Source organism: Cyprinodon variegatus, unplaced genomic scaffold (assembly GCF_000732505.1).
Source record: "Cyprinodon variegatus isolate N-32 unplaced genomic scaffold, C_variegatus-1.0 Scaffold249, whole genome shotgun sequence".
Classification (NCBI taxonomy): domain Eukaryota; kingdom Metazoa; phylum Chordata; class Actinopteri; order Cyprinodontiformes; family Cyprinodontidae; genus Cyprinodon; species Cyprinodon variegatus.
Genome location: NW_015150702.1, coordinates 956,398 through 970,923, shown reverse-complemented (window position 1 = coordinate 970,923; position 14,526 = coordinate 956,398). Strand labels below are relative to the sequence as shown.

At 36.7% G+C, this 14,526-nt stretch overlaps 1 protein-coding gene across 1 annotated transcript; it reads right to left on the bottom strand.

The window, feature by feature from the left end:
• Positions 1–855: 855 nt before the first annotated feature.
• Positions 856–11,413, bottom strand: LOC107089371 (uncharacterized serine/threonine-protein kinase SgK494). The gene is made up of 13 exons (XM_015382115.1): positions 11,384–11,413; positions 10,207–10,497; positions 10,030–10,113; positions 9,100–9,168; positions 8,435–8,504; positions 7,722–7,829; positions 5,423–5,463; positions 4,049–4,076; positions 3,746–3,835; positions 3,510–3,598; positions 3,248–3,358; positions 3,048–3,161; positions 856–2,972 (listed from the first exon to the last, which is right to left on the bottom strand). The coding sequence occupies exons 1-13, from the start codon at positions 11,411–11,413 to the stop codon at positions 2,748–2,750; spliced, it is 1,350 nt and encodes a 449-aa protein (XP_015237601.1). The 3' UTR covers positions 856–2,747.
• Between the last annotated feature and the right edge of the window lie 3,113 nt (positions 11,414–14,526).

Sequence of the window (14,526 nt, the reverse complement as noted above, 5' to 3'; positions counted from 1 at the left end):
ATGGCTGCACAATCTTTATTGAGCTTACTTTTATTTTGAAGAAGAACAGGCAAATATGTCAGTCCAGATGGGGAAAGCTGATTTAGACACTGAAAATATAAGTAGTTGAAGTTTGACGACATACTAAGTTTTGGAGATTAATATAAGTCCACAAATCATGGATATTGTTTGTCTTTCTCTCCACAATGATGCATAACTTCGTGTGAGTTTGCAAGCCAATAAAAGCAGAGAACCCACTGGTAGTGTAGCTTTATTTTAGCTTAAAACAAACACCTTCCATTTGTGGAGCAAGCGGGTCATTGAATGTGTTTTGTGTCTAGACACAGAAATTTGTAGCCAAAATACTGATCTGGTTATAGACATATAAACCTAAAATATAAATGTTCCTTTGAAAAAAAAAAGTTAAGTAAATCGTGAATTAAATATAATTGTCACTTTTACAAGCAAACATCAAAAACCTTTCGGATTTGATGTTTAATAAGACTGTCAGTGGATAAATTCTAAAGTCTGCTTCCCAAGTGCCCTCCAAAACATGTACCGGTATTAATAATCACAATGAAAGTAGGTAAAAGCCCATATTAGGTACTGTGTTTGCATAAATTGTTTAAATATATATCTTAAGCATGGCAGAAAAAACAAAAGTAGACTCTTTAAATAAAAGCAGCACATTATTTCAAAATGTAGGTTTTGTTGAGTAATCCACTAAGTAAATGCAAAAAAATGTGATTTCTTAACTCAGCAAGGAAATGCTGAAATAATGTGGTGCAGTGCTGCAGAACTTCAGGGTTCCGGTCAAAATCATTTCAACACACTGCAAAGGCAAAAGAAATCAGAAAAACTCTTTTAATATCCTGTTTGTGCTACATGGCAAATGCAATAAGACATCATGACACACAAGGAAAATACTCTCCAAAATGTTCATATAAACTTTATAAAGAGGAATATGCTTCTATATCTATATAGATATAGATTTATAGATCTATTATCTATAAAGCATATATAAATATATGTACATAAGAATTTTGTGACCGAGAGATTAAGCTCTGAACTGTGCGTGTGAAGCAATCTGGGTAAACATCACATTTAAAAATCACAATATATTTATGTATCTGGTCAGTGAGGAACCTGCAGTAGAAAATAGCCTTGGTAGGTATAAAACAGATGAATGTCAAAGAGCTGTTTATTCACATTTAACTGTGTAAAGTTATCATGATAAAACCAGCTATTGCACCCCTGAGTCACAGGTTGTGAGCATTAATGCAGAGTAACGAGTATGACCTTCACACTCTAAGGCTTTTGTTTACTTCACTCTGAGAACAATGGAGATGTTCTCACTTCAGTAAAAATCTGCAGGCAGGGCATTGGACATAAAGTTAGGGTATGACTAAATAACAGATGGATAGCTTTTTTGTGCACTTTAAAAAAAAAGGAAACATGACAAATAACCACAAATGTTTAAAAATCGCGATCTATGAGGAAGCACTGGATGTTTCATTGAAGGAGTGATGGCACACAACCACTGAACAAATACTACTAAAGACATGTTAAGTGCGAAAAGGTTAACATGAAAAATAAAGAAAAAAACTATTGTAGCACTGTGCAAAAGTACCCATGAATCCTAAATTACTCACATTACATCTTTATATTGTGAGGATCAAGGTCAAGAAGCATAATAGTGCTTCTTTTTTCAATTAAAAATGAAAGCCAGTGTTTTCACCAAGTTTTCTCTTAATGGATCCAGGGCAATTGGTGTGTCATTTAATCTCTGCATAAATGCTACTTTTCTGTGGCTTCAGATTTTCGTCCTGGAACATATTTCAGGTTAAGGTTTCACTCTCCGATCCATAAACCCTGACTTTAAGTCAGCATTGTAAGAAGGAAGGCCTCTTAAAGGAAGCAGAAGAAGCCAACTTTTTATTTTGAGAAAAACTACGTAGACGGTGCCATAAAAAAAGAAGTTATCAGGTGTAATGAGATTTCAAATGCATGCTAAATTAATGTTTTGTGCTTTAGAAAACAAACAGTGCATCTAACCTTGAACACCCAAGGGTTGGCAGCATCATGCTGTAGAACACATTATCTTTGGCAGGAATGGGAAAGTCAGAGCTGATAGAAGGTTGGGAGGAGCATTACAGGGCACCACTGGAGAAAAACCTCTTAGAGGCTGCTTATTTGTTGAAAAAGGCCTAGTTAAAGTCATTGCATATATCTAAATGACAATTAGTGGCAAGAGTTTAAAACTGATGCTCACAGATGCTCTCTATCTAATCTGATTCAGCTATTTAACAAATAGTTCAGAGTCAGAATGTGCAAAGCTGTTAAGTGTCATACCCCCAGCTGGATTTACAGCAAAATATGCAACAGAAATTAGCAGCCCAGCTATGGGGAAACACATTTTAATTAAACCTACAAGAGTATTCACTCCAATTGGTTAAATTAAATCAATTGCATAATAAAGCTTTTCTTTTTAAAAGATATTAAACTATGTGCATTTGTGCTACTGCTTTACTTTAAATTGGTCTATAAAGTTCACTTTTCACTACATAAACTGAATCCAGTGTGAGATAATGTTTAATAAGCTCAAAGGGTAGGGGTACTTTTGCAAAGCACAGTTAATATGGGGAAATATGGCTCTGTGCTTAAATACATAATTTTTAATTTTCTGTTTTTCTGTCAGATGCCTGTTGTTTTTTCTTTACACATAATGTAGGGCTTTCTTTTCCACTTTGCTGCCAGACTCTGCTCTGTTATACAAACACTTCTCTGCGTGGAGTTTTTTCCTGAAGGGGCTGCAGCGAGGGGCCAGGCAGCAGCACAGCTGTGCGTGAATCCCCATCCAGCTGTGTGTCTGGCGTGGTGGCGGGGCTGAGCAGCGAATCAAAGTCGAAGCCCCTCAGAGGCTGCAGGGACAACGTGAGGCCCCTTCGAGCTTTGGCAGCACGGTCTGGTCTCTCTCTGAGCTTCAGGATCACCTGACAGAGGAGTAAACTCCCTTTAGATCAGCAAGAAAACAACTAAATTTTCTACAACCAGACGGTCCCGGTCACCTCCACTGGCTGACGCTGAAGGAGGTCCAAGTCAAAGGATGTTCCAAAGAAGAAAGTTTGACGTTTGAAACGTTCCAGGGTCCTCAGGCGGCGCAGGGGATTTTTGCATAAAAGCTGGTTAAAAAATAACAAATTATGACTTTTTAGTTATTAATTTAGTCACACTAAGTCAGAAACATGCTTTCATATTTAGGAAAGACCTCTGTTATTAACATGGAGAGCGATGAACTGAGGCTGAGGGGTATTTCATAAGGAAAACTCCTGACTTTCCTCAGCATACTGCAGTGGTCAGGTTCAGGAGGCACAGGGAACTGCACAGGCACATTAAGACACATTTATTTAACTCTTACAAAGATCTTACATTATACCCAAACCAGAACATTTCTGTTTTTATGGCTAAAATTCAGCTTAGCTGTTCCTGACCTGATTATCATTCAAGACACATTGGAAACAAGGGCTCACCTTCCCAATAGCCAATGAGAAAATCAGAATTCCTAGTGACCACCAATCGGCTGCGTGGTTGTATGGTCCACCGCTGAGCACCTCTGGGGCTGCAGAGCAGAAAAAACATGGTAACACTCTTTCATTTTTTTTATTTTTTTACATTCTCACCCTTACTTCAGAACAAAAAAACAACCCTCTAAATATTGGTGTATTCACGCATTTCAGCATGCACAGCTCTGGCAGTTTTTCCTTACCCATGTATTGGATGGTTCCACAGATTGTAAAGGCTCTGCCTCCTCTTTCTAAGCGACGGGACAAACCAAAGTCAGCAAGGCGAAGGTGGCCTACAAAGGATAATTTTCTATGAATCATTACAAGCATCTACTGTGATTCCCTATAAGACATTCAACAGTTACAAAAAAAACTGCACACATCCTATTTTAATATAACATAACCTTATTGTTAAAAGATTAAAATGTGAATAGACAGCAAAGACTCTGCAGTAGCCCCTGTGCTCAGAGGTTTGCTGCCCTCTGCTGATTCACTGTTTCACTCACCATTGTCTGTCAGCAGGATGTTCTCCATCTGGAAGTGAGGAATTAAATTTCTTAATGTGTGTCTAATTGTATGTTTAAACACATTGTTATAACATCTGTCATCTTACAGGTTTCAAAATAGCATTTCAATGCAGTGGAAACAATAAAAACCATCAAATATCTAGAAGGAGATCACACATAAGGTGGATAAAGATGGAGAAGAAAGAGGGAAGTCATTCTGAATGTTAAAAAGTCTTTGAATTTGAAGCCTTATCCATTGATTATGAATTGGAGCTTTTATATATTTCTCCTTATATTTTACCTGCCCACTCTCAGTTTATTGCACTGTGGTTTTAAAAAATTACTGAGAAAAAAATGGGCAAAAATAAAAGAATAAACCGAATCCTGCTATTATCAGTTCAAACGTATTTAAAACTCACATTTCAATGAACCACAGTTACAATCATATTCTACATTTAATGTAAAGTTGCATATAAGGAGCATTGTGGATATTTTAGGACTAGTATAGTGGTGAGTGCAGATACATTATTTTATGATTTTTGTTAGCTTTTTGAAATCAATGCAAATAAATGTAACTCAGTTTTAGTATTTGTGTTTTTTTGTCACTTTGATCTTTGCAATTTCCCTGGTCCCCTCTATCCTCTTTCGTATTGTCATCTTTGTCTCTTCATTGCTGTTGTGGCTGTTGCAAGTTGCTACCTAAAACAGATACAGCATGTACTGCATGTAACATTTAAAAACCATCATTTGAAATATAAATCCTAAGAAGTCAATTTGTTGTGAAATTTAATGTATAATCCCTTGATAGAATGGAAAAGCTGCTCTTTATTTGCATATATTAGTAGGTTCTCTATCAGGCTTACACAAAGTTATGAACAGCCTTTGTAAAAAGCCTAAAGAGCTACTTGTGCTTGCAGAGCCACAGGCTGCAGAACCTCTGGCCGAGGCAGAAAGGACAGAAAAACAACCGTCTTTACGAGGATTAACAGAAACAAAGTTTCATATCCGCACAAAAGATGCAACAAGTAAATAGATCTGCTTTGCACACTGATTAACAGAGTATTCAGTTTGCAGGGTCACGTTAAATCAAGAAAAATAACTGCTTAGTAAGCTCTGTACAAAAATACAGTAAGATGATGAAAGAGGCAAATAAAAACCCAAACATCTGAAACATCTGAAAGATTCAAAGAGGGACATTCATTTCAGACAAACATTAGGAGGTGAGAGAAAAACTCTCAAATAACAAACCTCATATATAAAATATAAGTTTTCTTTCTTAAATTCACAAAATGATGTGTTTTCATTTAATTTGTCACATATTTATTTATAGAGGGTTAAAATTATAGGCCCAATGTAGCTAATTGTTTGTCTCACCTTTACATCTCTGTGGATGATCCCAAAGTCATGCAAGAACCCTGCATGAAAAAAGGGAACAAGGTTAGTGTATGAAGAAAAAGAATAAGCAGGGGTTTCAAACTTTTAATTTATCAGGACCAAAAATGTTGGAAGTCCTTCTGGGGCAAAAAGTTTCAATTTTTATTTGATTAAAATAGCAAAAGCTATTGTTTAAAAATGAACAAGTAACACAATGAAATAATCATGCAATATTTCATTGAAACAAGCAATGCAGTCCAATTTATTTAGAAACCAGATCTGTGTGCCCTTGTAGACTAAGGATCGGAAACTCTAGCAGCTTTGCCTGGTCAAAAATAACTGATAAAGGGTAAAAAAAAAGGTGTTGCAAATTAAACTTTTCATTTCAAGGTTTTAACTTTACTGTATCATTTTTGGAAGTAACATTTGAATCCTAGGTTTAATTTTAAATGTGTATCTGCATCAATGGCACACTCAGTTTTCTAACTGTGATCAAGGGCCACCGAAAATTCCTCTTAAGGAATGTGGATACACTCCGGCGCACACTGGCACAGCTTTGCTCTAAGATGACTTGTTGCTTTAATCCATAGCAGATCCTGCAGCAGTTCAGTTTAACCATTTTGATAATAACTACACTTAGACCAAAAAGAAAATGTTTAAAACCGGTTGAAATATTTTTTTAACTTTAACCTTATTCTAAATGATCAGAAGCGTAGAGAGCAATCAAAGAAAATTATCAACTTTAATTTGGAGTAATTATCTTAATAGGGATGATGTGTAGAACAGTTTGGCTTTTGGGTGTCTAATAATATCTAAACACTTATTTTTACAAGCAGAATGTATAGATTTGTTATAAAACATGAAAGATTTTTATTTGGAAAAATAAACTATATTTGCTTTCTCTAAGACTACTGAACAATGATTTGTTGGTTAAAAAATAAACAAAAAAACCCCCATCAAAATCACCTGACTACGGTGCCTTCAGGTGCTTGCTGTGAAAGAAAAGATTTCCAGAGATCTGTTTTTCAAATCCAGGTCTTAAAACGTTCTATTTATTTTTTCTAGCCTTGTTGTCTTATTAAAGGAAAAGTCCGGTCATATTCAGAATACAAACTTCTGAAAATACTTCTAATAAATATAAATTTAGAACATACTGTTTGATAAATGTTAAGTGTTTTTAATTAAGAGTAATTTTCATTTGAATGTGCTTTACTGAGGGCATCCATGTTTGTCAAAGAGCACTACTGTCACCTACAGGTTTGTGACGTCATGTGTGGTATCGGCTGTTGAGCAAGTCCCAGTGCTGTATCTGGTGTTTGTCAAAACGCGCTATTATCCAGGTCATCATGAAAACATTCTTCTTCAAAATGTTGGCTACATATTACGTGTTTTTTCTCTGGCCAGAAGTTCAATGTCTAATCTTCCCTCTTCAAGTTGGAAATCCAGTGACGAAGCCATCCGTGCAGGATCATGAATCGGAAAGGTGAAATAACTAATGTTTTTTCATTTTTACCCGATGTATTGCAACATCCAACTGGCATGCATGTGGGCATTGTCTGTTTAACTATAGTTCTCGCAAATTTCAATGAAGACCTCTCAAAATCTTAAATAATTGTTGTTGATTGCAGATGCGTCTAGTAGCTTCCATCGATTTTGCTTGTAAAGCAGGGAGAATGGGGCTAGGCTTACTGCACCCTGATGTCACTGCCGGAAGAGGTCAGGAGTGAGGTGTTACTATATTTGGGCAAAAATGTCCGATCCTGGACTCAGTGATCTTGTGGAAAAAGTATTATTTAAATTTTTTTACTGATTAACGCTAAATTCATTCAAATAATAGCGGACATATAAGTTTTAGTTATAGTTAATGATCCATTTATCATTCTTTGCTGACCCGACTTTTCCTTTAAGTAATATTATTCCCCAGTTTATAAGAAGTATAAATATGTTATATAAATATATATTTTAAAGCACTGAATGCAAAGGATATAATTTAGCTAATTTAAAGACAAACACCAAATAGCAGTGAAATTAAATGTAAAGATAAAGGCCTATTTTTACAGTAAAACCAGCAAAAAACTAATATATTGCCTCACATTTGATAAAGCGCAACACCTCCAAAATAAATTGTAATTCCCAAAGACCTACATTTTATATTCCTACATGTTTTTTTTACAAATGAATCCTGTATCCCGTTCAACTAAAAGCAAAATAAAACAAACTTTAACTTTGTGCTTTAACTTTTATATAAACACATAACTAGCATAAATAACATATTTATAGTAATATGTAGCACACAAACCTAGAGCACATCCCAACTCTGCTGCAAATATCCGCACGGTTTCCTCTGAGAACTGACCAATCATCTGCCAGTAGGTGTAGAGGTCCCCTGTACTGCAGTAGTCGCACACTGTTGAAGCAGAATGGGTTTTAAAATGAGCCTCGACAGTTTGGTGATATGAGAAGCAGTGAAGGGCAACATAAAGAGGAAATAAAGAGACACTGGTGGAAAACAAGAAGATGGGAAACTTGTGTTAAAGGGAAGAACATTAAAGCAATTTTCCAAAACATAATAAAGGAGATACTCTTCCGGTTTTGTTTAAACAAGTAAGCTGCAGCAACTATGTGAATAAAAAAAAGCATTCTGGTTTAAATCATGCAGTGGAGCCCTTCCCTTTTGATTGTAGCATGTGTTTTTATTGCACAGCAGTTGTCTTTTAACAGGGGGTGGGGAGGCGGACTAAGTGGGTCACACTTTCTGAGTCAGTGAATAATTACGGGGGAAAAAAGGGATAAATTCTCTGGAGGGAGAGAGAAGAGCAGCACAGCTGCATGCTGCAGAGCTGGCTTGGTGAGGAGGCAACTACAAGCTTTAGTAGGTTCTAGGTGTTGAGTTTGGGATTGTGGGGAGATAAACATGGATAGAACTACTAAATAAGGGACAGAAGGCAAAGAAAGGGGTTCTTAGGTTGTGGATCTGGGTAGGAGTGGGTCACTGCTAGCTGGCTGACTCACTAATGTAAAGGTGGCGCTGAGTCTGCCAGCAGTCCTGGAGGTCGAGGACAAACGGGTGGCGAACCTGACTCTGCGGGGGCAAAGGTTAAAAATTAAAATCTGTAAAAAGCTCATTCATGAGGGTCACTTTTTTGCTCATTGGTTTTAACAGACTTTTTTCTTGTTGTTGTTTCTGTGTGTCAGAAATAAAACTCCATTAGGTCTAAGAGACGTTCAAACTTTTAAAATCAACGATGGAACTATAACGTAAATAAAAGGCACCAGCAGGGGCGGATGTACCATTAGGCAAAATTAGGCAGTAGCCTAGGGCCCCAAGTTCCTGGAGGCCCAATAAAGCTCCATTTACATGTAAGGTTAATACAGCTTTCACTTATTTGTGCACAATAATTATGCTTTTGATAAAAATCCTTTCTCAAAAATGCTATCAGAATTCTTATAATATTAAGTGTGTCTCGGAGCCCCCATGCCTGTCTTTACCTAGGGCCCCAAATTTCCTAAATCCCCCTCTGGGTACCAGACAAAAAAACTCTTAAAAAACTATATTCTAAATGTAAACCTTACTAAGCAGGAGATACAGATTGCACATGAACTTACTGAAAGAAATGTTCATGCATCTAGAGAAACATGATCGGAATATTTTTGAAGACCTTACAGAATTTGCTTACCTGAACTATAACTTCCTCTTTAGACTGCTCCAACACGGCCAGTCTTAAAATCTCTGATTTAGGTATAACCTGTTGGGACATGAAAACCGTGCTGAATAAAACAGATAAATCTAAAGTGTTAATTTAGGGTCCTTTCATAGCAAAACATTGGGTATTAAACATTTAAAATCAACCTATTTTACTAGAGGATTTACAAATATACTGAGTGTAAATCTGCTTAAATGTTGGAGTTAATAGTCAGTGAAAATTTTGATAGCCATGCAGTGTTACTTTTACACTCTAGGTTGTTGATTAGCCGCCAGTCTCTGAGAGATCTTCTGGATTTTGACACTAAAATGAGTAAAATTAACACTGAAAACTTGACACTGGCTATAGAGTAAGTTTTACTCTATTTGGAGTGGGACCAAATGTTATCTGAAAGAGTTATATTCAATTCTGTAGGTGTTAAAAATGTTTCGCTGTGTTGGAGAAAATTGATCAGACTGCATTTTTCATTTTATGTCAGACTAACAGGATTAAAATACAAACAGACATATAGATTTTTTTTTTTTTTACATAAAAGAAATAATGAAAGGGGTTGAAATGTGTTTGTAACTTGAAAAAACATGAAAAGGTTCAAATAAAAAGAGGTTATGGACATGTTAAACGGTAAAATACTACAGTGTAAGGAGGAACCAAGATGTTAAACAATAAAAAAGTAGATTAAAAAAATCTATTTAAAACTGTTTTTGTGAATTAATACTGTACAATTGCATTGCTTATACACTATATACCTTTACAGTCATATACAGTAATATGCTTAATGTTGTTAGATAAATAATAACCTATGGTGAATGTGAATTTCTGACTTAAACGATAAAAGCAGTATTTATTTCCTAATCCTAATAGGCCAAATAAAACTATTTAAAATAAAGATTAAAGCAGACTCACCTTTACAGCATATGTTTTCTGTTTGGACTTGTCCCTCACTTTTAGAATGGGACCAAACGAACCTTTAGCGATGTAACCAAGCACCTTGCCAGAAGAAAGAGTAAAGATTGAGTGAGGAAGATAAAGCAGACTATAGACTATAGTAGAAGAGATTGTTTTTTGAACTGTGATTTTTACCTGAAAGTGTTCGTGTCCTGGCACAGGTCTGTGGGGAAATTCAGGCAGAAACATGGTAACGAATCCTGGAAGGCTCCATTCTCCCCTCGGCCTGCCCAGACCCACTCCCGCCAACCTCAAGACATGCTCAGGGACCTCAGGGGCTTTGCCCTGGAGCATCCGGCGCTGGCCCAGACGGAGGGCTGGTGGGGCCAGGCGGCAGAGGCCTGCTGGGATAGACAGGCCCACACTGGAGAGGAGACCTCGCCATCCTGAAGTGATGTGCTCATCCTCCACCCCTCCCGCGGTCCTCTGACAAATTAGAAGCAAAGGAGCAGAGATATTTTTCAAAATTGTAAACAATCAGAGATCATTTTAGGATTTTTATCCTCTTTGCATTTTTTATTTATATTAAATAATAATTTTCAACAGTGTTTCCTTCAATTTTAACTGTTCTAAGGTCATTAGGTGTACTGTTCCCTGTGTGTAGTCAGTGATTTTAGTCTTTCTCCAGAGTCCTGGACATTTTATTGATCTAAATGAGAAACATAATGCACAAGTATCCCTATAAAGACAATAAAATAGCTTGAACTTGAACAACAACAGATGACCATTTTTCAATGCACTGAAAACAATAATGCAACCGTTTTTGGCATTTACCTAATCATATTTAGTAACTTTTATAAAACACAATTGTTTTATGTTAGCAGGATATGAAAAAACAATTGTGTTAAAGTAACTAAATATGAGTAAGTAAATGCCAAAAGCAGATGCATTATTTTTTTTCTCAGTGGTTGTTGAGTGTTAATGTTGTGTAATTTACATTTAGAAAATCACTGTTATTCCTTAATTGTGCACCTAATTTATTTTTATTTTACAGTTGTAACATATTTAGAATACCAGAACTAATTCTGTTTGTATACAGTCCCACAATTAAAGCCATTTATTTACCCCACACAGTGAATTATGAAGAAGCAGAGAAGTAGGCCTAAATATTTCAATTTACAAACAATTGGTAGGTAGAATTATTTTCTTTTTTCCTTTTTTACCATAATGTAGTTCTTTAGTTTGGAAAGGTTAAAATGATCTCCATTCTGGTTGTGGAAGAATCGTATCCTGGAGACCAGCTCATCGCCATAGAAACAGGGAAGCACGTAGAACGTGACACCTTAGCAACCAGGAGTTCCATTCCACTCACCTTCCTGGTTTTACTTCCGTCTGCCCCCATTGCTCCTATTAGTATTATCGGGGTGTCGGGACATCAGTGTCTGCTGCTCCTCGGCCAGGCGCCACAGGACATCGCCGTCCCATTTCAAGCGAAAGAATGATGCTCAAATGAACAGTCTACAGATCCTGTCGATATTTCTCACCATTATCGGCTTTGACCTTCCTGTGCAAAAGGAAAAAAATATATATACGAGGGATATGGCGACATAAAAACAAGTTAATCCCGAATGTGGGCAACGTCAGAGCAAATCCGCCCACACGTCGACGGATTTAGACGTGTGGCTCCCTCTGCTGCTCAGTATCATTAAACTGTAATATGTATTCTGGGTCATTTCACACAGGGCTGGACTGGGCAGGGGCGTAGCCAGAACATTTTTATAAGGGTGGCCAGGCAATAACCAGTGTACACTGAGGGGGGCCAAAAGTGAATAGGCGCCAAAATCTCATGGTCAATTTACACTACTGCTACAGGAAGATTAACAAGTGCAAAATCCATATTTTCTAAATAAAGACAAACTATACTTTCCTAAAGCCTTAACTAACAAATAGACGCATATATTTCAACATCCGTGCTTTCTAGATAAAAGGTATAGTGGATACAAGTCTTTCAGGTTAGAGTTCTGGGGCAAACATCTCTTCCTTTGTCATTACTTACCTACTTTTATCAACAATTATTCTGCATAAAATGTATATTTACAAGTACTAATATATACACAAATTGATTATTAGGTTTTTATTAAAATAGTTGTTTGTGATTTCACTTAAGACTCATAGATGACTTTCAGAGACATCATTTTCTCTTTACCCCTGCAACACAAAATCTAGTTCTGAAAAGAGCATGAATTATCATCTGTAATGTTAGTATATTGATGTGCATAATTAACCACATTGTATTTGTTGTCAAGTAATTGTTGATATATATAAAACTTTAATGTTTTGAATATTCCACTTGAGAGTATCACTGCTGCCACCGTCTGTATTAGAGGGGAAAAAATGGTAGGGGTGGCAAATGATTAGTTTTGGGTGGCCATGTCCACCCCTGGCCCCCCATCTAGCTCCCCCCCTTGGACTGGCTCCAAAAAATGATGCGTAGCAACAGATATACACACAATTCAGAGGTTTCAAATAAGTATAACCTTCATTCAGACGAAACCCTTTTCTGAATGGTTTTTGAAGGATAAAGACTATTTTTTTGTATAACCCATTATTTATCCTTTGTTATATTTATAAATTATTCAATAATGATTAATGTTCAGCCCAAAGATAAAATGCCCTATACGCCCAGTGGCTAGACCAGCATTGATTGAATAGCTCTAATTTCCAGAATCCAGAAGTGTGAACATAGATTGCTTTGAGGTCATTGGACTTGATAAAGAGCTCTATAAGGACAGACCATTTAATATCCATCCATCTAGGGACATGTTAGGGCTGTGTGGGGCTGCGTGTGCTCACCAGAAGTAACAAGACTGGGAGCAGTGCACTTGTGCTCTTAGAAGGTTTCCAAGTACCCAGTTCTAATCCCCACAGCCTGCACACTGGGTCCCTGAGCAAGATCCTTAACCCCACACTGCTCCCCGGGCACTGCACAATCGCACCCCACTGCTACCCAAAGGGATGGGTTAAATGCAGAGAGTTAATTTCTCCATTGTGAGATCAATAAATTTCTATTTCTGTTTCTATTAGGTAACAAGATGAGATCCTCAGACCCCATGTGAGACCATATGCTGGTGTGGTTGGCCATGGGTTCCTCCTAATACAGGACAATACAGGACCTCATGTGGCTGCAGTGTGTCAGCAGTTCCTGCAAGGTGAAGGCATTGAAGCTATGGACTGGCCTACTGTACCTGTTCCCCAGACCTGAATCCGATTTAGCATATCTGGAACATCATGTCTCCATCCATCCACCAATGTCACATTGCACCGAACTGCAATCTAAAAATCAGTAAAAATGTCTTAAATTAAGTGTATTTACCCTTAATTTGAGCTGGTAAATAAGGTTTATTTGCCAATTGAATTAGTTTTTTTATTCTTAAAATAGGATAATTAGGTATTATGCACTTGAAATAAGACAATGTGATTGTTCTTTCTTATTTTAAATGTACACTACCGTTCAAAAGTTTGGGGTCACTCAAACAATTTTGTGTTTTCCTGAAAAGTCACACTTATTCCCCACCATACGTTGTGAAATGAATAGGAAATAGAGTCAAGACATTGACAAGGTTAGAAATAATGATTTGCATTTGAAAAAATATTTTTTTTTTTACATCAAACTTTGCTTTCGTTAAAGCAGCAATTGCAGCATTGCAGACCTTTGGCATTCTAGCTGTTAAATTGTTGAGGTAATCTGGAGAAATTGCACCCCATGCTTCCAGAAGCAGCTCCCACAAGTTGGATTGGTTGGATGGGCACTTCTTGCGTACCATACAGTCAAGCTGCTCCAACAACAGCTCAATGGGGTTCATATCTGGTGACTGCGCTGGCCACTGCATTACCCACAGAATACCAGCTGCCTGCCTTTTTTTTTATTTTTTTAAGTGGAGATATGAATCAGTTCACCAACTACAGACCAATCTTGATACTCTTACAATTTTCAAAAATACTGGAAAAGTTGTTTGTTAAAAGACTTGATAGCTTTGTATACAAGCATAACCTGTTAAATGAACATCAGTGTGGTTTTAAATCCAATAGGTCAGCTTCAATGGCTGTCAGAGAACGAATGGAGGAGGTATCAACATCTATTGATAATCTGGTTTTTATTGACCTCGGCAAGGCTTTATAACAAGGGTCTACAACCTGTGGGTCCGGAGCCACAGGAGGCTCTTTGGACCATCTGCAATGGCCCTTAATAATGGCCAATATGATATAAGAACTAACTAATGTAGGCCTACTGTAATAATACAGTTTTTACAAACAATATTTGAACTGGATTTGCACAACAAAATATCAATATAATGAAAAATATGTTAAGTATTTTTTTATTTAGTTTGGAAATATATTTTTAATCAAATCATGCCTGAAGGATTAAATGACTATGAATCGCATAAATACAAATTAAATGTTGGTTGTTTAAGATGGCAGCAGATTTTCTATGAGAGATATTTAACAAAAATATTA

Coding starts and splice junctions, on each gene's coding strand:
- LOC107089371 (XM_015382115.1), bottom strand. CDS start 11,413: ATGGGGGCAGACGGAAGTAAAACCAGGAAG. Junction 3,359..3,509: donor TCTCATTGGCTATTGGGAAG/GTGAGCCCTTGT, acceptor GTGCCTGTGCAG/TTCCCTGTGCCTCCTGAACC. Junction 2,973..3,047: donor TTCAGCGTCAGCCAGTGGAG/GTGACCGGGACC, acceptor CTCCTCTGTCAG/GTGATCCTGAAGCTCAGAGA.